General features: G+C 38.3%; 1 protein-coding gene across 1 annotated transcript in view; it reads right to left on the bottom strand.

Annotated features, from left to right (window-relative positions):
• zc3h18 (zinc finger CCCH-type containing 18) overlaps positions 1-23,157 on the bottom strand; it is a 58,385-nt gene extending 35,228 nt beyond the window's left edge. The window contains exons 1-9 of the mRNA XM_084934387.1: positions 22,701-23,157; positions 21,133-22,088; positions 17,117-17,201; positions 9,707-9,855; positions 9,412-9,507; positions 7,440-7,582; positions 6,225-6,254; positions 4,438-4,552; positions 3,542-3,813 (exon numbers count right to left, since the gene is read on the bottom strand). Of these exons, the coding sequence (XP_084790513.1) occupies positions 3,542-3,813; positions 4,438-4,552; positions 6,225-6,254; positions 7,440-7,582; positions 9,412-9,507; positions 9,707-9,855; positions 17,117-17,201; positions 21,133-22,047 (1,805 nt within the window). The 5' untranslated portion in view covers positions 22,048-22,088; positions 22,701-23,157. The remainder of the gene's footprint in view (positions 1-3,541; positions 3,814-4,437; positions 4,553-6,224; positions 6,255-7,439; positions 7,583-9,411; positions 9,508-9,706; positions 9,856-17,116; positions 17,202-21,132; positions 22,089-22,700) is intronic.
• Positions 23,158-25,633: the final 2,476 nt, after the last annotated feature.

Raw genomic sequence — 25,633 nt, 5'->3', positions numbered from 1 at the left:
TATTGATGTATGATATTAGTATTTAATTATTCCCTAGCTTACATCTCCCTATTTCCCACATTGTTTTGGACAAAGGTATTAAAAAGGTAAAATGACTAACTGTTATCGTTTGTGTAGCCCATTTGACTATTATGTCAGAATCAGTATAATATTTGCCAATAAACCAAACTTTCTATCAAATGAAAATTTTTACTCTAAAAAATTTATATCAATCAATAAGTAAATAAGTCAAGTATCAATCGTCAAAATATGTCATTTAATGTTGTTTTATATTATGTGTCTCTTAAATAGAGTTAAACACCTCTAATATATTTATATTTACTTATATCAGTTTTCATGCGTCGATAAATAAGATCTTCCATGATGCATCCCTGAAAGGTTGACTAGCACAAGACAGCTACAATATTTAAATACATAAGGGATTTTCCCTATGTTAGTTTAGTTTTGTTTAAACACTGCGAAGGTTCCAGTGATCTTCTTCAAGTGTGTATCATGTAAATATTTGTTGGAGGAAATTAATACTAGTGGATATTCCCACTAAAGGGGAAACAGTATGGTGGCATATAGAACTCCTTAAAAATGCTCACAGGAAGCCTTTTGTGATTTATTATTATACTATATGTGTACCCTGCAAACAGTTTGAAGCAGTTACCTAAAATTACATTGGATAAAAATAAAAAATAATGACTGCAGGTTCTTTGCACTTACAAGTAAATAAAAGGTACACATCGCCTAGGGAACGAGAAATTCCACTGTGATGTGATGCAAGAGCAATGAAGTCATGTTACGAGATTACAACTCACAAATCTAAAAATAGAACTACAACAAAACACAAGTTATTTTTATCTCAAAATTCTTATCGACTAAATGTTTCCCATGAGAAAGGATCGAAAAAAGGAAGCTGGGCAATTAAAGCCAGGAAGCCCATGGTGTATACCAAAGGTTATGGGATATTTCCAGAACTTTATAGGTGTAATTAATCAGATCTAAAAAGTCTTCTGGAAAGCACAAGCCAGATTAGATTTCCATTTTCATTAATTAATTTGATTCTACGTCTATTTACTTACACATTACTTATTGCTTATTACTACTCCCAAATTTCCCCTTGTGGGACAATTAAAGGATTATTCTAATTACTTGTACGTCTGTGATTTTTTTTTTAAATTTGTACTTGTAATTTGTACTACTCTTTTGTAATTTTCATGTTTGCATGTTAAAAAGGCAGAAGGCAATAATCTCACTGAAAGTCATGGCATTAAGAATGGGAGTTGTAGAACACGTTTTTGTCTATTGTTTTTACAAGAATGGTTTGCCTTTATCTGGTTTATCCAGATGAGTAACCTCAGACTTAAGAATTAAGATGGTTAACAAAAAGAGAAGGCAACTAGACATGCCTTTTATTAAAACAGTTGCTGTTACAGAATAGATAGTACAAATATGCTTGGCAAAAGAGCTAAAGGGCTAGTTCTGTGGTTTTATTTATGGTATGGTTTGTCTGTTAACTTATTATTAACTGTCTTTATATGCGAGGAATAGTTTTGCGTTAAATCTATGGTCTGGCAACCCTAAGTTGAATTAGTGAAGGAGATACAAGAAAAGAAAGAAGGAAATACAAGTCCCATGATTTACTCATTTTCTCAACCATGATAAAGTGAAAACAGCTCTTTGAACATGTTTAGAAAAAACTAATTCCACTGCAGCCAGGACACAATAATGCATTCATACTTTAAATCACTCATTATTAAATACAATAGCCATAAATGGGTGTTGGCTCCCATTTGTTGAGATTCCAGGACACAGAAAGGTCATCATTATTGCTTTTGAGGCTGATGAGGAGACTTCCATAATTTCAAAACTAGAGACTATTAGTGGGGAAAAACAACACACACACACACACACACACACTATATATTTATTTACATTAAAATTTAAAACTAAGAAACCTTAAATATTAAAACTAAATAGTAATTTCATAATAATAAAGTACTCTTTGTAACTTTCTTCCTTCTGTCACCTCTGCCTTAGCTGATGTAACAAAAACAAACAAATAAAACAAAAACAAAACAAAAAAAACCCAAGATGAACTGGGAGTTGCTAGTAAAAATATTGATACAATAATTTTCCATTGGTAACATCTCTCCACTGTGACTTACAAATAAAAATAATCTTACCAATCATTCTTTAATGAGTCATTACGATGATCATTGTGAGGAGTCCCCTTACTAAATGTTTTGGATGTTTTAATGTCCTGTGTGCACATTGTTGATATTATTATATTGTCATGTTTACTTTAACAACGCACAACATTGTATACTTTTAGACAATCTTTCCAGGGAAACACCAACAGTGCTACGAAATCATGTACTCATTAAAAGTGTCCCAAATGAGGAGCAGAAAAGAAAAAAAAGACAACATAAACTACTACTACTAATAATAATAATAATATTGGGATATTAAAGAGATGTAGAAAAAAGATCAAGTTGCAGTTGAAATATATGAATTAATTATTAAAATAAACTTTCTATGGAACATTATTTTTTGTATTAATATACATTTCAATTTCAATGTGACACGCAGGGTTTGACTGACAGATGGTTTTCTGGGGAACTTAATGGTCATAGTAATCGCTAACACAATGCTTACTAAATATATTAGTATAACTATCATCTAATACAAGGTTTATGGCACAGCTGCACTAAATTAACAGTATTAACAATTCCCCAAATAATTCTTTATGTTTCTGTAATGGTCAATTCACCAGTATGTGCCCTTTAATCAAAATTTTTATTTTAATGCTAAAATAAAGTAAATTTTAATTGAAACATTTAACAAATTAAAAATATATAAATAAAAAAAATAGTCAAGCACATTGTAATGTTATGCTGTAATAATGAAATTATTGTATTTTGATTAAGATTGCAAATGACGCACACACACACTGACACACTCACTCACTCTACTCCCACCTCTATGTAACTATGTTGGTCCACAATCATTTTCACATTGCTGAACAAGAGAACAAATATAAGGTTTCGCTGTGACCATGACCAAACACTCCAGTTTAAATGTGGGGGGACAGAGCCTTGTCACATGTGAGAAGTTTGGTCCAAGTTGGACAATGTACATGTGAATCAGAGCAATATAAAATTTCATGGTGAATAATCGAAGTTCGCCATGGCGTTACATGCACTCAAAAGCTCTGCAATTTAATATGGCCTAGGTCATAACTTTAAACTGACCAAATGTAAAGTTGATGAAATAAAATCCCTAAGAAAAGTTCACAAAGGTGTAACGAAATTGCCAAAATGGCACAGTAAAATTAAAATGGCCCACTTCCTGTTGGGTTTGGGTCACAGGTCCCATGGGCTTTTTTCTACATCGTGGGATGTTACATTTGTGTACCAAATTTCAATCGTGTAGCTCAATCTATGTGCTGGCAATACTTTCATAGGTGGCGCCATAGATCCATTTTGCAACACCCATGCCGGAAAACAATAAAATACATAAATTACAACCAGTTTGCCTGAAATATGTTACTCACTTTGGAGGAAGGCTGATTGGAGAGCGTGGTTTCAGTTTGTCCTCATCTTTCTTCTCCCTTGCGTCTCGAGGAGGACGCATCCTTGGCCTTTCCTTCTCATCTCGCTTCATCCGGTCCCGCTCCCATTCTTCTTTCCGCCGCATCCTCTCTTTCTCGCGCTCCCTTTCTCTCTCCCGCTCCCTTTCTCGCTGGCGCCTCTCCCTCTCGCGATGGTCTCGTTCCCTCTCTCGATCACGGTGCCGCTCCCGAGGGTCGCGATCGCGTTCACGCTCCTGCTGAGATGGGAGTTTTAAAAAACGAAAAGTGGTCCTTAACAATGCAAATGTTCTGATAGAACACACACACAAACACACACTCAAATATAGTTATTCTACATTATTTTTGTTGTACTTCATCTTTCTTATCTTGTCTCTGAAGAATATACAATTAATGTTTTACAGTAATTACATACCATTTCAAATTATAGTGTAAAGTAACAGTATGATAACAGATCACACTTGACAGTATGAATGATTCCTTTTTACTATAGGGAGGCTACTGACCTCACTGTGGCCCTTCAGACAAGAAAAGTTTGAGATTACTTTAGTCGAAGCGAAGCTGTGACTAAAGAGATGTTTGCATGATCAGATACAAAATTCAGGCCATTGCCAATGGTAACATTTTGCGCAGCCCTCCATGGAAAGAAATGTCTAATAAGGCAGCAAAAAACAAAACGGTCTATGAAAGAGATATACTTTGACACACTCTTAGCTGGCCTCATAGGCCACATAACAAACTAGAAAGGACCACCAATGGCACAGCAGCCACACCTGAGGTAAACTGTTATGTTACAGTGCAATCCAGAAGACCAAACTACAAGTGTCTGGCTCTGCTTGTATCGTGGGGTGGATACTCACACTGTAGTGATAAGGAAGAGGAGCTTCAGTGTACTGCACTCTAAAATTTTCATATTGACCACCTCGCCACAGGGCTTCCATTTCATAGTCATAGTATGGGTCAGCATATGGATCTCTGCAGGAGGAAGAAAGAAAGTTAAAAAACTTTACAGAATTTAATATGCCAAACTTTTATGAATGATTTTGCTTCCATGAGCAATAATTTCATCTGCTACTACTTCTTTCCACTGGTCCCTTTTGGGGTAGCAGATCAGGTACCTTGAGCTCACCCTATCCCAATTCAATTTAATTTTAATAACATAGCACCAAGAGGATGCTATACATTTTGGTCTATAAATTGATTCCATGATTTCTTTTTTTAACTCCAATTGCTTATTTGTACTATTCTTTCATTTCAGACTGAAATCAAACATCAAACTGCATAATTTTCAATAAAAAACACACTGGAAAAAATTGGGGTGTCCTAAAACTTTTGACCGATAGTTCACTCTCAGACTGGTGACTGGCCCCTGTTCTGTGAAACTAGGTCCCATTTGGGTTAAAGACACCCTCCCTACTGTCAAGAACTTCCTTATGTATAAAGCTTATAGTTGGGGCTGAATCAGGTGACCCTGAATCCTCTTTTAGTTATGCTGCAATAGTCTTAGGCTGCTGGGGGATTCCCATGATACACTAAGTTTTCCTCCTTCATTCACCCTTTTACTCACATTGTATTTCATCATCATCATCATCACCTTTATTTATAAAGCACTTTAAAACAACCACAGCTAATACAAAGTGCTGTACATTGGAACTATATAATAAAATTACATAAGATATAAATAAAAGCCAAATAAAGGAAAAAGTAAAATAATTAATTAAATAACTAATTTAATTACAAGAGAAACTAAGTCTCACGGAGGTTAAAAGCCAAAGAATAAAAGTGGGTTTTAAGACGTGATTTAAAAGTGGACAGTGAAGGGCCCTCTCTAACGTGCAAGGGTAAACTATTCCATGATTTAGGACCCACGATAGGAAAGCCTCTGTCCCCTTTGAGCTTGAGCTGGTCAGCTGACCTGAGAGACCGACAGGGTGTGTGGGGATGAAGAAGCTCAGACAGGTTAGGTGGGGCAAGATTGTGAAAGCATTTAAAAACAAACATAAGAATTTTAAAATGAACTCTAAAAGACACAGGCAGCCAGTGCAGGGAGGGGTTATATGCTCTCTTTTACGAGTTCCTGTTAGGAGTAATGCAGCAGCATTTTGAACCAGCTGCAGACGTGAGAGCAACGACTGATCGATCCCCACATAAAGTGAGTTACAGTAGTCCAGACGGGAAGAAATAAAAGCATGGATCACTGTTTCAAGGTGCTGCCTAGAAAGAAAAGATTTCACTCTTGCCAGTTGCCTTAAATGATAAAAACTGGACTTTTTATACACAACCCTGCATTTAATCAACAGCCCTGGTTCTGCTGGAACTTTCTTCCTGCTAAAAGTGAGTTTTTCCTTCTCACTGTCACCAAAGGCTTGCCCAAAAGGATTTTGTTTGATTGTTGTGGTTTTCTCTACTATTGTAGGGTCTTTACATTGCAAAATAAAGCGCACTAAGGTGACTGTTGTTGTGATTTGACGCTATTGACGTGAATACTGTTTCTACCCAAGTATTCAAAGAAGGCATGACCTACTGTGACAAATTCATTAAAACCATTACAAATCTGCTCAGTTGACTAGTGATAATATAGATTTTGAAACATATTCAAACTGAAACTGGTTTGAAAGCTCTGTGTTATGAGTTTTATTAAACTTACCCATATATGGGATCTCTGAAGTCCATTTCACTAAAAAGGAGAAGCAGATCAGCATCAACAGAAAATATTATGATGTGTGTACTAGGAAATAATGGTGTTTATAGTTAACGGTAAACTGGTATGAGTTTTGCTGTCTTGACAGCTACACTATATTACCAAAAGTGTTCCCTCGTCTGTCTTCAGACATATGAACTCGAGCAGCATCCCATTCCTAATTCACAGGGTTTAATATCATGTAGCCCCTCCCTTTGCATCTATAACAGCTTCAGCTCTTCTGGGAAGGCTTTCACAAGGTTTAGGAGTGTGTTTATTCTTCCAGAAGTGAATTTGTGAGGTCAGACACTGATGGTGGATGAGAAGGTCTGGCTCACAGTATCTGCTCTAATTCATTCCAATAGGTTGAATTAGAGCAGATAGGTTCAAGTCAGGACTCTGTGCAGGACAGTCAATTTCTTCCATGCCAAACTCACCTATCTAGGTCTTTATGGACCTTGCTTTGTGCACTAGTGTGCAGTCATGTTGGAACAGGAAGGGACCTTCCCTTTGGGAGCATGAATTTATCAAATTGACTACCACTTCGTGGCTGACTTGCTTTTGTTTCCAATCACCTCCACTTTGTTATCATACCACTTATAGTTCACTGTGGAATATTCAGTAGCAATGAAATTTCACAATTGGACTTGTTGCACAAGTAGCATCCTATTACGGTACCACGTGTGAATTCACTGAGTTAAGATGAACCATTGTTTCACAAATGTTTGTAGAAGCAGCCTGCATGACTGGGTGCTTGTTTTTATACACCTCTGGCCATGAAATTGATTGGAACTCCTGAATTCAACAATTTGGATGGTTGAATAAATACCTTTGGCAATATAGAGTATATTATGAGCACAAGATAAGAAAAAACAGCCAGTAGTCAGGGTTTCAGGATAACTTTAGGAACTTTCTGAAAAAAAATGAGTATAATCAAATACACCAATATCTAAAATCCCTGTTGGGATGGGACTTGTGGCCTATGGAGGTGGGCTCAGGTGTAATCAGAGCAACACTTGACTATCTGTTTATCACCTGTTTTTCTATCGACATCAACAAGCCTAACATTCCAGCTAAACTTCAGGGGGGTTCTATTTGAGACTTATGCTTTGTGTGAATGTTACTGTCATGTGGGCTACTTTTAGGTGTTGACAGAAACTACATGAAGTGAGTAAGTCATACTCTCTGATAACACGGTAGCTGCGTTCTCTGAAGAAATCATTTTCTTTGTCAAACTCTCTCTCATCCTCTCCAATCGTCACATTAAACCGTTTCTCCTCAAAGTCAGGCTCCTGCTCCTTACGAATGGTGGCCTTCTTCAGCACCTGTGAGATCCAAACAAATACAGAACAATCTGAAATACTGACAATCTGTGACTGATGTCATCAATTAGCCCACATTAACACACAAAGTTTTATCATGACAGGAATATCGCTGAGACTATGTTCCAAGTTCAGTATGTCTAATACTATGAATGGCTTGCTGAAACTGGTTAGTTCAGAAGTTAGGTACCCCCTTGTAAGTAAAATAATTACTGTCAAAAGTGTCTGTGAAGGTTCTCAGTCATCCAGGTCATCGTAGTCAAAGGAGCTTGCAAAGAAAAGCGTCTGGACTTCTTTAAGTTGCTTGAAGGCGTTTCACCTCTCATCCGAGAAGCTTCTTCAGTTCTAAGGTCAAATGGTGGGGAGTCCCAGATTTAAACCTAGTGGGAGTTTCCCCCCAAAGATGGACAAAAGGACCCCCTGATGATCCTCTAATCGCCTGAGCCAAGGTGTGAAAACGGGTGTGGGTCCCAATCAGCCAGGGTTTCGGGTGAGCTCATTGTGAAACCTGGCCCCACCTTATCATGCGATTTCCTGAGGTCAGATGTCCCAAGATGTGAGTGGGCGTTAAGGCGTCTGGGGAGGGAACTCAAAACTGGATTATAGATGGCAGACAGTTGGTGTCGTAAACCACCACCTCTGTTCAAAGATGGTCGCTCACAGTGGACATAAATGGCTTCTTTCACTCCTCTTTCAAACCATCTGTCCTCTCTGTCCAAAATGTGAACATTGGCATCCTCGAAAGAGTGACCTTTGTCATTTAGATGCAGATGGACCGCTGAGTCTTGTCCTGTGGAGGAATGCCCAGACCTCTACATTGGAGAGACCAAACAGCCACTTCACAAGCGCATGGCACAACATAGAAGAGCCACCTCCACGGGACAAGACTGCCAATGTTCACATTGTTCACAATGTTCACATTTTTCACATGATTAGAGGATCATCAGGGGGTCCTTTTGTCCCTCTTTGGGGGGAAACTCCCATTAGGTTTAAATCTGGGACTCCCCACCATTTGACCTTAGAACCGAAGAAGCTTCTCGGATGAGAGGTGAAACGCCTTCAAGCAACTTAAAGAAGTCCAGACGCTTTTCTTTGCAAGCTCCTTTGACTACTGTCAAAAGTCTGTTGATGTTCTTTTCTCTCCAGAAACAAAAAGAGCTTGTTTCAACAGGACTGTTTATATAGTGCACCTATTTTTGTCCAAAATGATGTTAACATCTATGCAAACTAATTTCCAATACTTGACCCCGCAAGTGATTTTCCCTTTTAACTTCACTCTCTCATGCTCAGCGGGATACGTGGTAAAAACCTTACATTTCATTTACAGTAATGTTGTCATAAACTTGATTATTATTCATTATTAATATGATTGCACCCATCTTGTTAATTTCACTCTACATGAAAATGTGAAATCATTAGCAGTAAAGACTCCCACTATGCAAGAATTTTGTTCACACATTTAAGTTCAGTGTGAGTGTCTTCACTTTCACGCTTGTAACTCAAAACTGGCATCTGAGCAGATTATCATGTTATTTTTTTTGCTTAAGCTTCAACTTTTAACAAACACCTTGTTGGCAAAATGCAAGACATCAAAACACATTTGGTTAACAAATTAGGCTTTATAAATGTTTACCAGGCTAAAGGGTAAGGCTTTCCAAGCTGCCTACAGGAAAATACAACAAATTCTATTTGTAAGCATTTGCTTGGAATGCCGTTAAACAGACTATAATGGCAGGTAGTTAACACACACACACACACACCGCAGTGTGATTGGCATTCCATTTGGCGGAAGCTCAATTTAGTTTCCAGTGACAAGCAGTGGAACTGTTTACCTCTTTAGCATGGCGCAGTCCTCTCTCCCAGGCACTCTCCACAGGAGGTTCCGCTGGAGGTGGTGGTGGAGGCAGTTCCTCCACAGCAGGAGCAGCCTGAAACAGCGAAGAATCATTAATTTATCTTACTTGCAGAGAGATACAGAAGAAGCCTGATGAGATTCTCAGCAGAATTCAAGCTAGCACAGAATTGACAACATTGATTCACGTCCTACAATACAAAAAAAACAAAAAACGCATGATAGATGGGTCTTAGCAGTACTAAGTACAGTCACTGTAACAGAGGCACACATACCCAAGGATTATTGGGTATGAGTGGGTGTGGTCCTCCAGGAGGTGCCCCATTAGGTGAGAAGAGGTCTGGCTTACTGATGAGGGAATAGTTTCCTTTGTCATTGACTCCAGGGTGGATAAAGCGACAATTCATTCCCCAGGTACAATTTCCTGAAGAAGGCACAACAATATTTATTATTTATTACTGTAACTTTGCTTGGGGTTTACAGAGATTTTTTTAAGTATTATATGTCAACATTGATACTCTTGAATTCAGACACCAATATGAGAGAAAGATTCTTGAAGAAGTACTTCCGATAGTATTCCATTTTCTTAATCTGACCAGTATTCTGTTATTTATGTTAGGAAGTATGTTGTGGGATGGGCTACTGTTCAGTTCAAAAGATAAATTACAAATCTTTATTATCATCTTGCAGCAAATTAAGGTGATACTCAATCTATGTGAAATTTTAAAAATGAGACAAAAATTTTGCAGTCACAGATATAATGGATCAACAGTTTCACTTAAAAGTTTCTTGTTTTCAAAGTTTCTTATTAAGTACATGCCTGTCTAAAAGCAGAGGGGAAAACTTAAAGCTGAATAAAGTTTAAAGTTCAATAGCTCCCTCTACTGTAGATAAACTGAAATAATCAGACAGATATTCTTAATACATTAAAAAGGCTAAAAAGTTTGTGGGAGTTGACAATTTCTCACAGCTGGTACTGTCACATGGCAACAGCCATCATTCTTTTGGAGACTGTCACTGTCACTAAAGATGTCACTTTAAAAACTCATCTGTGTAGACTATGCCAGAGGAAAAACAGAGTTTAGGGTGTTTTCTTGAAGTTTAAAACAATGATTTACTATGATCAGATGTAGGAATACTTTGTTACTGTTCTTAACTAGAATTTTCTGGTATGTGTACTTCAAGTACCGTATTTTCGCGACTATAAGGCGCACATAAAAGTCTTAGATTTTCTTCAAAAAGTGCGGCGCGCCCTATAGTGCAGTGCGCCCTGTGTGTGTTGTAAGGAGGACGTAGTAGAGAACACCATGAGAACGCTAAAGGGTGAAGTGTGGGCGTTGATTGTATATACCGGTACAATCGCACATACCTGTATAAAAGAACAGGTATGTGCGTTATGCAGAACATCGTTGTTTTAACAACCCTGAAAATGGCAAAGAGACATGCTTATGAAGAACAGTTTAAACTGAAGGCCATCAGCTACGCGGAGGAACATGGAAATCGAGCAGCCGCGAAAGAATTTAGGATTAATGAATCAATGGTAAAGGGGTGGGGGGATGGTGGGAGGGGTTCACATGATGTGTTTTCTGCTTGCTCACTTTTTTTCTTCTTTTTTTTTTGAGTTCTTTGTTTTTTTTGGGGTTTTTTGTTGTTTGTTTGCTTTTAAAAAAAATTCTGTAATTATCAATGTTGTTATGCTGTTGTTATTATTATTATTATGCTGCTTGTATTTTCTCTGTTTGGTTTTCGGATGTCTGAGGTTATCCTTGAAAGGCGTAGATACAAGTTGTGAGTTTTCTGTTTGTTTTTTTGCTTTGTTTGTTTGTTTGTTTTTATTTGTTTTCCAATTTAAAAATGAATATAAAGCTTGGGGGGAAAAAAATCCAGGATATATCACACACAATGACATGAAAGATTCAAAAAGATATAGTTTATACATAATTTATAGAGCTATAATCAGGGGTCAAAGTGGGTTGCAATGGCGTTTGTGGTCACTCAGCTTCAGCAAGTCTGCTAGCTAAAAGGTACAGTTGCTGTATTTATGGAGAGAAAGTGTGTGAAATAACTTCTCACCCTGGTAAAGAAAGATGTTTTTTTTTTTTTTTTTTTTTAAGAAAAACAAAAAAAACCTTTGAATTCTCTGCAGTTTAATGCTGGAAAAACAGTGATCTTATGAAGAAAGCTCATGAAATATTTTCACATGATGAATTCAGTTGTATAAATCCACAAAGAACAATGAATATCAGAGCAGCAGTAAGCACTAAGAAAATTTCTTTCAACTCACAAAAGAAATTATGATGAGTTGTGATTCTTTTCCACCCACACCAAGCCATTAAAGCTGATCTTAAGGTTTCCACATTGGCAGAATCACACTTTAACCCCAGACTGCACTCATTGCTCTGTTTAAGTTGCGGCAGAGTCACCCTTTACAATGTCGGCAATAGCAAACAGCAGTTTTTGAGAAGTAAAAAAAAAAAAAAAAAAGTATAGTATAGTAGTAGTCAGGGCTCTAGACTAACTTTTTGACATGGGCGCACCGGTACGCCTAACTTTAAAAATTACACTTGGGCAGTGCATTTATTGCAGCATATAATGTGTTTCCTGGATACACTGTGCTTTTTCAGCATTCAAAGATTGATGGCACCGTGTCAGAGCACTGGCTATGAATTTCAGACAGATCAGGCCTTAACTTAACAAAAAAGTTATCAATAGTTATTTTCATCTTTTCTTATTACCCACAGCTACATCCACTTCTCTCAGGCCTAGGCTGCTCACTAGGGCTGGGTATCATCACTGATTTCTATAATCCATTCGATTCCGGTTCTCAAAGTCCTGATTTGATTCAATTTAGCCTCAGACAGTCAGAAATATTATAATTCTGATCATTTATCAGTGCTGATACACATGAGACTTCATCAGAATTGTGAAAATCACAGCAGATGCCTTTGTGTGAAAGTAACTGAGAATAAAACACAGAAAAACATGAAGGAGATTTTTCTGGTCTGGCTTTTTATAGCAGATAACCTTAAAAATATTCTGCAATTTTGCATAATTTTAAGAAGTTTAAATTTCTTCAGTATTGAACAGCAGAAATTAGGCTTTCTTGTCTGAGGGCATTTAAGTGAAAAAAGAAAAAGACAGCGCTGTAAACAATGGTAGACTGGTGGGTAATAAGCAAATGAATAATGCAGAAAACAGAGATTTGAGACGGGACACTGTTCTTGAAGTACACACAGAGAGAGAGCTGTGCAGGAAGTGTGATTTTTATCGTGGTGGAAGAAAAACAGCAAAAGTCAGAGGGAATTCATGACAACATTGATCAAATGTGAAGCGTAGTTTGCTGCTTCTTTTGCTGCTGGCTCGGCGAATTTTGGTTGGAGAGAGACAAAACCTGCAGCTCAGAATCAGCGCAAAAAAGACATAAACACAGAGCGGACCCGACGCATCAGAATCACTAAGCTCCGACAGTGTGTCCGTCTACGGGCCGTCGGGTGAGAAAGCCGAGAAAGACAAAGCTGATTCTGATGCGTCGGGTCCGCTCTGTGTTTACGTCTTTGTGTGGAATCCGTTAATGAATTGATATCGCTTTATTCAAGCTACTCACCTCTCTCTTCCACCTGCACTTCCAACTGGACCACGGCCAATCAGAGAGGTCCCGCCCCTGACTATCTCTGATTGGTTTAGTCCACGATAGGGGCATAATGTGTGTCTGTTGTTGACCACACGGAGAGTTGCAGAGATTTTTTTTTTTGTTACCCAAACAGCTGGTCGCACAGGTGCGACCAAATATTTATTTTTAGTCGCACCACTGAAAAATTTGGTCGCATTTGCGACCAAATTGGTCGCACTCCAGAGCCCTGGTAGTATAGTATTATTTTTTAGAAATAGGATATGGCATTGCTCAGAGAAAGAATTACAAAATGTACATCTTGACCATAGCTACTAGGGGTGCAACGATACTCGTATCGATATTGAACCGTTCGATACAGTGCTTTCGGTTCGGTACGCATGTGTATCGAACAATACAAAATTTTTAATTTATTTGATCAACTTTCCTTCTGACGATGCTGTCTGTGTTGAGCGCTCAGTGGATCTGCGCTCGACAGTGCAGCCTAGGCGGAGTAGTCGAACGCAGATTCACTGAGCGCAGGGCAAGCTAGCGAGACAGAAGTTAAGCTCTCCTTGCAACATGGCAAATTGAACCTCCCCCACCCTCATTCAGATGTGGCGTTTGGAACTATTTTGGTTTTCATGTGACGTATGACCCTGATGGTAAGCGCGTCATGGACAAAAGTAAAACAGTATGTCGGATGTGCCACGCAATGCACAATTACATGAGTGGGAACTAGTGCGTTAGCGCAGTTTGCTCGTTAACGTGTTGGCCGTCCAGCCCCACGCACGGGGCGATCCGCGGTAGCTCGTTAACGGAGATTTGCCGTGTTGTGGCGTTAACATCATTTCAACGAGATTAACGCTGACAGCACTAGTGGGAACACAACGAATATGACTGCACATTTACGCCGACATCACCCTAGTGCAAAGACAAGTGGAAGCAGACAAAAACAACAAGCACGCATGCTACAAACTTTACCCGAGTCATTTAGACAGCCGTTAGCACATGATTCTCCTTATGGGGACCTGATATGTTTAATATGCTGCTGAGAATATAGCCCAGAAGAAGTGTATAGTATAGCTTTTATTTTGGAAAGAGCCATTTCTCTGTAATAAACTCTTTTCCAAAGATGAGTGATTTCTCGATCAGATAGATTTATTTTTTATTACTTTGTTTCAGCAATATTAAATTTAAAAACTGTACTTTTGAGTTAAAATATACATTTACAATTTTAATAAATGACAAATTAAAAAGGCATGAACATTTTTTTTTTGTATCGAAAAAATATTGAACCGAACCGTGAATTTTGTGTATCGTTGCACCCCTAATAGCTACATATGAAGGTTTTGCACAGGTCATTAAATAGGAACAGTCACTGAGTGAATCCGTGTACCGTATTTTCCGCACTATAAGGCGCACTTAAAATCCTTTCTCCTTTTCTCAAAAATTGACAGTGCGCCTTATGTATGAATTCTGGTTGTGCTTACTGACCTCAAACAGATTTTATGTGGTACACGGTGCTCAAAAATCTGTCAAGAAAATGTTTTATTACGACTTTGGTAAGCTACGAAGCCGCACCACCTGATTGATCAGGAGTCTCGCGGAGTAATCTGGGTCCAAAACTCTGTCCGCTTCAGGTCCCAAAGTCAAACGAACACTGCGGCATCACTGAGACTTAAAAGCTGTCGAAATTCTTTCATCTTTAATAAAATGATCGGGTTGCTGCTTTACCATGTGTAACAATTAAGTTTAACATCCAGGCACCCATGAAAACAGAATTTATTAAATTTAACAGAGTTAGAAGTTAGCAGGAAGTTAGCGCACTAGTTTCCACCTAAACATGATATAGCATGTTCTGACTGAGAGATTTCTGAAAAACTTAAAACGTACAGCTCTGCTGTCACTTCCAACATAAGCGAAGACAGAAAACTAAACAGCAGTGATGTTTGTAGGGTTACTCGAGATGGACTAGCTAGTACATAATGATTTGCTATGTGATGGATAGCCACACATCTATGTTAGCATAACATAAACACAGACTAACTTTTTTCCACTCCATAAAAGTTAACATCAGGTTTCCTTATTGTTAGGGACAAATTCAATCGCATGGCAGGATGCTGTAAACATACCAAACTTCAGTCAGGAGAACAACTGAGATAATCCATCCACAATGTGAAGTTAGTAATTAATATACTGAAACAACATGAGAATAGAGCAGCTGCGAGAGAATTCAACATTAATGAATGAATGGTAAGGAAGTGGAGGAAGCAAGAAGAATGAGTTGAGTAAAGTTTGAATTATCTGACTGTTTTGTTTCGCTTAATGCACCTTATAATCCTGTGTGCCTTATGTATGAAAACAGACGCGTTCATCGACAGTGCACCATATAATCCAGTGCACATATGGTCCAAAAAATACGGTACACCAAAAATCAGGACAAATGGTGAATAATCTATACCAGGGGTGTCCAACTCCAGGCCTCGAGGGCCGGTGTCCTGCAGGTTTTAGATGTGTCCTTGATCCAACAAAGCTGATTTAAATGGCTAAATTACCTTCTCAACATGTCTTGACGTTCTCCATAGGCCTGGTAATGACTGAATCATTGTAATGGTAATAATCATTTGAGTGAGGTGTGTTGATCCAGGGTGATGTCTAAAACCTGGAGGACACTGGCCTTTGAGGCCTGGATTTGGACCAATGATAAATGCTTTATCATTTGATGTAACTGATCATTACATGGATGAAGAAAACTGTTCAGACATTATGTAAGTTGTGTTCAATTAAAGCACACTGATAAGCTAGGTTCTAATTAAAATACTTTTTTAAAATACTTGCCAACAAGGTATACAACAAGAGACTGTTTAGTCTAGTTAGTCCAAATATTTTTCCTCATTTAGTCAACTAAGAAATTAGTCTCCAGGAACATCTCTAATGGGAAAAGAAAAGTATGAGGAAGAAGAGAAAGAGCCCATACCACATTACCTTATCACGGTGGACGCAGCCTTATGGTACGGGTATGTATGGGCTACTGTTCAATTCTATTTATAAAGTGTCAAATCACAAAAACAGTTGACTCAAGGCTCATTATATTGTAAGGTAAAGGACTTTACAATAATATAGAGAAAACCGCAACAAACAAATGGCCCCCTATGAGCGAGCACTTGGCAACAGTGGGAAAGAAAAAAAACTCCCTTTTAATAGGAAGAAACATCAGACAGAACTACAATGCAACTGGCTGGGGTTGATGGGAGGAAGACAAGATAAAAAAAAAAAAACACACACTACGGAAGAGAGTCAGAGATTATGATAATGATCGGTGTATAAACACATCACGAATGAAAAAGGTGAGTGACAAAGAAATACTTACAGCCAGGAAACAAACACCCTCTCTACTTTTAAGATTAGGCTTAAGACTTTCTGTTCTGACAAATCATACAGGTAGGGCTGGATCAGATGACCCTGAATCCACCTTTAGTTATGCTCCAATAAACATAAGCTGCTGGGGGCTTCCCATGATGCATTGAGCTTTTCTCCTTTTCTCACCCCTTTTCACATAACGTGTTTAGACTCTGTATTTTCACTTTTTTCCACAGCATGTCTTTTGTCTCATCTTCCTCCCGTCACCCCCAACCTATCGCGGCAGATGGCTGCACCTCCCTGAGCCTGGTTTTTCAGTGGTTTCTTCTTGTTAAAACAGAGTTTTTCCTTTCCACTGTTACCAAAGTACTCAGTCATAGAGTCTGATTAAAGTGGTGGGTGGGCTCTCTAACATTTTGAAAGAAGCCAATTTAGCCTAGCGTTAGCCTCAACGTGCTTTGAGTCACAGTGGCTATATACAGTGCCTTGAAAAACTATTTGCCCTTTTGAAATTTCTTAGACTTTTTTTTTCTTTGCATATTTTTCACACAGAAATGTTTCCGATCAAACAAATTTTGATATTAGAAAATGATTCCAAATAAATACAATCCAAGTAAATAGAAAAAATTTAATTTTTAAAACATTATTTATTTAAATAAAAATATTATTTATTAAATACTTTACTATGACACTTCATCTGCTGTTCACCACCTACCTTTAATGAAAAACCTGCAGATGGGACGTGGTCGGATCTTCCTGTCTGAAGGATCTTTGACCTCCCCCTCCTCCAGATCATCATCCTGCATACACATACACAAGCCCAATCATGACACTTCACAACACATCACTGTATCCAGACTATTGTTGTGAAGAACTATTGTTGTGAAGTGTGTCTTATTTGTATTTCAAGTGCAAAGTAGAAATTATTTTAAATGTCTAATGAGGAACAATCACTGGGGATGGGTTAAAAAAAAAAAGATTTCCTAATTCAAATCAATTTTAATTTGAATAATCCGATATCGATCAAATCCTGCAATCAATTTTTTTAAATTAATGTATTTTGCCAGAAATATCAGAATCTCACAAAACTATTTCCACAACCACCAAAGAGATAAAATAGAAAAAATTAAAGAGCAGATAGACAGATTCTACACAAAGATGTAAACACACGGCTTGTTCACTCGATGGCACGAGTGCTGAAAGCCAACATCTCATCACAGAATCCAAAAATGCAGGTTTCGTCACTGCGAACTCTGAATTTTGCAGCATATTTTCAAGAGGGTTATGTGCTATAAAAGATCAGGCCAGTAAAAACTCCTTTATATTTTTCTGGGTTTTAGCCTCAGTTACTTTGACACAAAGGCATCTGCTGTGATGCTTACACCTCTGATGAAGTCTCACAAGTGTCAGCATTGTTTTTATACTTAGATGGTTTACATCAAGTTTGTAATTGCAGAGAAATAGTCAATTCACTTTGGGCATGTCATTTTCTAGCAGGAACCTCAGAAAAACCCCTGGGGCTTTACGGATTAATAATAAGTACAAGATTGTAACTGCTTTAGGATCCGTTTTCCTAATTTGGAAATAAATATATTTTATTTACAAGGTTTAGAGGGTTCTTTCAAAAGTACATATCCAAGATAAATTATCATAATTATAATATTTCTGACTGAGTCAAAAACGGAATTGAATCAAACCGGGGCCTTGTGAATCAGAATTGAATCAGTTAAAGAAATCAGTGAAAATACCCAGCCCTAACAATCACTAGGTGTGTGACATTCTGCTGATCCAGGCAGTTATAAGATAAAGACTTTTAGTGCCCATTCTGCCTCTCCACTAGAGGCAGAACATGACATCACTTGGCTGGTTGGTACTAACAGACTTGTTAGCCCAGTCTGTTGACAGAACCGATAACTCAGTGGGGAAAAAGAGGACACTAAGCCGTCTAATAGTAGCCACTTCTGGCTACCATTAGACTTCTCTTTGCTGCAGCAATCAGTTTTATGTTTAAAAAAAACCCCACAAGTACATTCTTTCCACTTTTACGCTCTGTCTTTTAGGCAGTAAGTGCCTCCTCACTGTTGGCTAGCTAAACTGAAACAGGAAAACCCACCTGTTAGCTGTAACGTTGGGGTTTGTAGAATACGTTATGAATCAGGTACACTGACAAGCTGCATTTCAACACACTGATTTTTTTTTTTTTCTTGTCAGGTCAGGTGTACAGGCCGAGGAGCGCAATCACCTGATGTCTTCATGATGTGTCCTTCGGATGCTCATTGCGCAACATGTCTGACAATCCCCGTTATATGAAACGCTGCCTTCACATAGGGCTATGGTGGAGCAGATGTGTTGTCCAGAAGTTGTTATGGCTGCCTATACTGTGGTGTGAAAAAGTGTTTTGCCCAATTGCTGATTTCCTATTGTTGTATATGTCAGTCACACTTAAATGTTCAGATCATCAAAAAATGTAAATATTAGATAAAGATAACAAAAGTAAATGTGAAATTTGGTTTCTACATGAAGGTTTTTATTATTAAGGGGGAAAAAATCCAAACCTATATGGCCCTGTGTGAAAAAGTGATTGCTGCTAAATCCATTGCAATAATTGGGAATAAGTTTCTTGGAGGGCTGTGGAGGAATTTTGACCCACTCATCTTTGCAGAATTGTTGTAATTCAGCCAAATTGGAGGATTTTTTAACAAGAACCACCTTTTTAAAGGTCATGCCACAGTATTTCAATAAGATTCAGATCAGGACATTGATTAGGCCGCTCCATAGTCTTCATTTTGTTTTTCTTAAGCCATTCAAAAGGTGAACTTGCTGGTGTGTTTTAGATCATTGTATTGATGCAAAAGCCAATTGTGCTTAATCTTAAGGACATAAACACATGGCCAAACACTGTCCTCCAAGAGCAGAATTGGCAGTATCTTCCCAAAAGCCTTGGGGATCATAGAGATATTTCCTGGCAAAACTTATTCACCCCCCCCCCCCCCAAACACCTTTATTTAGAAATGTAATTTTGTGTTTACTTGTGTTATCAGTGTGTAACATTTACATTTGTTTGATGATCGGAAACATTTAAGTGTGACAAACATAGAAATCAGGAAGAAAGTCAGAAAGGGGGAAAAATACTTTTTCACACTAGTCTATAAAACATTCAAAACTGAAAACATATGTCTAGTTTTAGGCTACGTCCACACGTACACGGGTATTTTTGAAAACGGAGATTTTCCGTTTTCGTTTTAAAAAACAATCCGGTCCACACGTAAACGCAGAAATGAAGGAAAACGCTGCTAGGAACATGCCAAAGCAACAGGTGGCGATATATTCCTAACCGTGTAGAAATGTTGGCCAATCAGAAGTCTAGAAGCCTCGGTGGGAAATAGTAAGCAAGGATGGGGCATAGAAGCAGAACCGAGTCGTATGTGTGGAGGGACAGTAACTGTGTGTGTATATGTAAGCATTTAAACACTGCAGAGAGTACAATTAACAGTAACAGTATTGTAGAAATTCATTTCACCAAAACAATAATGTGGCGCACAGTGTGACGTCAAAAAAGGCGCACACCTTTGACGCTGCGTTTTCTCCGTTTTTCTCGTCCACACGTAAATGCAAAAACTGAGTTTTCGAAAATATCCACCCTGGCCGGAGTTTTTAAAAATCTCCGTTTTCAGTGACCGAAAACGCCGTTTACGTGTGGACGAAAGGTGCAAACGCATAGAAAAATCTGCGTTTTCAAAAATACCCGGGTACGTGTGGACGTAGCCTTAGTTATTTGACCGTATCTGTGCAGAGGTTTTACAGGGCCAAGATGCTTTTGTTTTGTACAGCTCAAGTTGTTAAGCTGTTATTTTATACTTACTACATACTAACACTACTAAATTTAAAAATTGTATCAATAACAATATTATTTCTGCCTAGCATCGTAAATATTGTTATCACAAACATTCTTGAAATATTGTGATGTAATTATGAGGCTATATCACCCAATCCCAATGAAATACTTGTGTAAAACCCCTTGAATTAAATTTGAAAATCTGTACTTCAACCACATTTTAACTGATTAAAAATCTAATGTGATAGTGTACAGCGGCAAAACTTTCCAGAACTACTTGATTTAAAAAAATAAATAAAAAAACAAAACAGAATTACATTAACGCATCAGTGGTGGGCCGAATATCAGTATATGTATTATATTGCAAAGGGACTTGTATTGTGCGCCTTCTCATCCACAGCTCTATTCAGGTTTTGCAAGAATGTATAAGTCAACTATTAATCAAATACTAACTCTATTTGGACGTTTTTTGGTTTTCCCTCTTTTGCTCTTCACACAGACCGTTTACTCGCATGCTAAAACGTGACTAGTGAGAAGAATATGGACTTCAAACACAAAAAGAAAGAAGAAACCTTTGAGTTCTGAAAATGTTAAGCCTACAAGGCTTCATATTCTTATTTCCCTATTATGAGAGTAACACACACTCAACACACTCAGCAGTAGCATAAAGAGCATCCAGCCAAATTAGGTCCAGTCCACTTGGATTTTTTTTCCTCTTCAGATTTAACACCACTCTTTATGTTTAAGGCTATTTGTTCCAAAGGTTTATCAATAAAACAAAAACACAGCAGTGCTTCCTGACTAAAGGCTTATTTTCAAACACAAGGGATTTTTACAATTTACCTGCACTCAGCAAATCAGGCAGCACTACTACCAATAGAACTACAATAACTTACATCAATCTCTCCTTCATCAATTTCTCCATCATCCTCATCCTTCTTCTTGTCTCTGAAGGATTCCTGGCGTATCCTCTCCGGCCCTTTCGACCCATCTGTCCTCCTGGATTCGCTGTGTTTAGGAGATGGTGGAAGGATTGATTTTTTCTCCTTTTTACTGCTTTTGTCCTCGCTTTCCTCCTCATCTTCATCTCCCTCTACTTTTGTGTCTTCCTCATCTTCCTCCTCGTGTGTAGGGATGCCAGGCTCCTCTGGGACCTCCTCATCATAATCAAGCTCATGTTCGTCCAGTTCCCGGGAAACTGACACAGAGTCATCCTTCACTTCCCTTAGCGCAGCAGCTCTCCTTGTCTCTTCATCTCTTATTCTTCCATCCTCTTCATCTTTGTTTTTGTAATCCTCCTCTTGATCATCCACTTCAGCTACCTCACATTCTGCAGAGGCAGTTTTTATGTAGTCATCATATCCTTCCTTCCAGTCTTCTCCATCTTTTCCAGCACTAAGGCTCTTGACATGTTCTGGCTCAGAGTCTGGGGATAATGGAGTGCTAACAACTCTCTCCTCATCCTCCTTTCTTTCCCTCTCCTCCGCCACCTGAGGACTGTCTTCATTCTCCTCCATAAGCACAATGCTCTCATCATCCTGTCCCAACTCTCCCATTTCTCCAAAAGGTTCCTCATCCTCTGGCTCCGACACAAAGTCAGGCACCACCTCATCCTCCTCTTCCTCTAATTCCACATGTTTTCCATGGCTTTCCATCACTTCTATGTCCCCTTCTTCATTGAGGATCTCGCTGTCTGAAATGACCCTGTCCTCCTCTTCATTAGGAGACTCCAGCAACTCACTGTCAGAAAGACCCTTCTCCTCCTCCTCAGGAGACTGAGGGGACTGGGTAGGGCTTTCAGGAGTATCCATGTGAATCCACTCTGGTGCAAAACAAAAACAAAAAAAGCAATCTGTCAAAAAAAGAAAGAAAAGACAACTGTATGTCACCAGTAATCTGATAGCAATTAATTACTGTTTAATGTAATGCTACGTGCCTTTTGTTAATCGATTTAAAAACAGTCAATTAAAAACAGTCACAATTAACCAATAAAATGTCTATAATCACAAATTAAATTTAAAATGATGCACCACAAAAATATGTTAATTCCGCTACCCACTGAAAGAAAGATGGTACAGTTAACTTTTATAGTAATATATAATTGTCATACACCATAACGTTAAATACTTGTTTTTGTTCATTTGGTGATTTCTGACACAAAGAACGGAAAAGAACTAATTTCTATTAACTTTGATAACACCTTTCCTGAGATTAAGACGTAGCTATATGTTGGTCACAGGAGTATATGTTTTATATGAAATTATAGTTTCCGGCGCTGCTAATTCACCAGCAAAGTAAACGTTAGCTATAACAAGCTAACTAACAACCACCATTTAGTTTTAGGTGTATATAAGTCTCCATATAGCTCCATGGTACAACTACATGAATACATAATTAGATAACATGCTCAAGTTTGTAAAGACTACAGGTTTCCCTGTAGCATAATGGCACTGGTAACACTTACGATGGCTGGGTCGCGCTAGTTCGCAACAAGGCCCATAACTTGGCGGCGCGAAGACAAAGCTAATAACGAGTAAAGTGTCCCCAACCTATGGATAGTTTTCTTCAGCGATTATAAACGCTTGGCTTAACCGTACAAATAAGTGGACACTACCGGTTTAGTACGAAGCGTTCGCACCAGTACACTTGGCCGTCTTACGGTTGACAATGTAGCCTCCCCTGAAGCTAAGCTAAAAGAGCAAGTACACTGTGCTAGGAGCTAACAACACATTTTTAATCACCTTGCCGACACGAAGCTCTATAAAGACCACGCCTCTACCTTTTCAGCTGCACTCTCTCGCGGATATAACTTTTTACAGTCTGCAATAAATATTAGACGGTTTTATTTTTAGCCGCTGTAGCGATGAAAATAAAACACCCTGCACGGCCCAGCGAGAGCGGCCATTACCTCAACGTCATCAAAATACGACAACCGTGTGGTTGGAACCGCGCTGAAAGCTAATCAGGGCAGATCTGAGATCAGTATGGTCCAACGTTGACAGGAGAATATCTGTAATATTTTAACAATGTTGTTAGACATACATGATTTTTAACCAGTTACTTAGAAATCATGGAAGACATTTTTGGGGAGCAGTTACGTCGTTCCATGTAAGTATTATTTTTGATTAATGTTTTCTCTTCAATTCACTTGGTGACCTCTCATCTCTGTTGACAATAACTGTAATATGGATACAATGTTTTACCACTAATTCTAATTCTAATTCTTTTTGAATTAACTATTAGTTAACTCATCTAATTTCATTTATTTCAGTTCTCCATATCCAAAGACTTTTTTAAACCTTTGTTTAGTTCACTAAAGAACAACAAAGTAATCATATCAGTATTATGACCAGTGACTATATAAAAGTAGATTTTCGTCAATGATGTTGATTGTTGCAGTTAATAAACTTTTTAACATAATTCTTGATCATTGTTATTATTATTTTTTTGCCTTGAAAACAGTAGCTCACATTAAGCTCACAGCAAGTTGAGTGGCTGAGTGAAAAACTTAATACTTAATACTGGTGGCAGCCAGTGCTACTCCTCAGCCCCCTAGTAATTTGAAAATCTTAAATAAGTCTTAAATGAGTTGCTGTGTTCAATAGGCAAACCAATATAAACTGTCTAAACAAGAAAGGCCACTTTGTTTGAGCTAACTAATCGTTTGTAGATTATAAAAAAAATTATTTGCTTTTAGTTTGATTAAACTTAAAATGTCTGTTTATTTCCAGAAACGTCTAACTTGAAAAATTCTTGCCCATAATGAAACCAATCCTTATTTCTTCATATTTTGTTAGTAATATAGAAAATGAGCACAGTAATGTGTAAACATGAATACGGTGTAACTAGGCGGCACCAGAGTTACTACAGGAGAGGCTCAGAGTACAGCAGGAGTCTCCACCACATCACTTGCGAACAGGGCCTTTTTCAGTAGCTTGCCAAAGGGATCAATAACAAAAGTGGTCAAGAAAATAACAAATATAATTTGTAGATTGGTGAAACTGGCCAAGCTTTCCATCCAATTAAAATTAAATATACCCCTACCCCTCTTGAGATAAAACAATTATTTGCCAACTAGCTGTCAATCAAAAGTTTGTGCCGGGCTGCTGTCAGCAATTGAAGCGGTTAGACGCCGTATGGAGGTAGCAGGCAGACGAGGTGCCAGGCTATTAGCAACAATGATAGCAGCAGAGTTTGGTTATGTTAGTAAGAGGGAATAAAATATGTTCTTGAGGAGTGGGAAACAACTTGTTTTTTTTCCACAAATGTGTGTGTATGTGTGTTTGACCTGTGGCGCGAACCTTGGTGTCTCTAAAAAATGCAACACGGAGCAGCATTTCACCAAAGTTCACAGCAACCTTTCCCAGGACTTTGTAGTGGGAAGCAACCTCTGCAAAAAAAAGATAAAAGAATTGAAAACTATCCTCCAAAAACAACAATCTAAACAGACAAAGAATGCTAGCGCATCAACCGAGGCATCATTTAAAGTGGTGCACATCCTCACCAAGCACAAAAAACCCTTCATCAATGTCGAGATCATTAAAGAGGCAATGGCAGAATCATTGAGAAAATAAGACTGAGATTCTTTCTGCTATCGCTAATGTTCAGCTTGGCTTGAACACAGTCAGCAGATGCAGAGAGAAAGCTAGATTTGGACCTGCACAGGTGCTCCTGGTATTTACTTCAGTGTGATGAGTCTGTGGACTACAGTAATATGGCACAGCTAGCTGTGCACACATGGTGATGACTTTTCTACAAAGGAGGAATTTTTGACGTTGCTGCCACTGAAAACCAAGGAAGTTGGCATTTACAATGCAATGAAGCGGTACTTGTTGGGGGAAAAAAATCCATTGAAAAACTGGTTTCTATAACAACTGATGGAGCAGCAGAGGTGACAGGACCTCACTCCAGATTTATTGCACATGGCAAAGTGCACCCAAACTTTCCTAAATGTTCGAACTATCACTGCATCATTCATCAGCAGGCATGACGTCACATAAAATGTGACGTCATGCCCGGATGGCCTGGATTGCAGCCTTTCGAAGACCAGATATAACGTTTCAGAACACTCCAGCTCATATGTTAGTCTGCTCCAAGCATTTCCACTAAGGTAAGTCTTCTGTTGTAGTTATTACGTAATTTATCATAACATAATTGTTGATGTAGGTTACAAATAAGTATTATATTGACTTGAATAGAGATCAATGACTGTTTTCCACAGTCATTGATAGAGATTGACAGACCACGTGAATTTCGCGCATTGCATTGTGGGTACTAGAGGCAACAAAATCAAAGCACTGCATCAAGCGCTAGTATTTCCAGCACCGGTAATCATTAATTCTGTGGCTTTAATCCCTACTTGCATTTTATTTGCCCCAGTTACTTCTTGCCCGTGTG

This window comes from Perissodus microlepis, chromosome 7 (genome assembly GCF_051167445.1).
Source record: "Perissodus microlepis isolate ML-2025 ecotype Zambia chromosome 7, ASM5116744v1, whole genome shotgun sequence".
Classification (NCBI taxonomy): Eukaryota; Metazoa; Chordata; class Actinopteri; order Cichliformes; family Cichlidae; genus Perissodus; species Perissodus microlepis.
The sequence above is the reverse complement of the archived record's forward strand: the minus strand, read 5'-3'. Positions and strand labels throughout refer to the sequence as shown.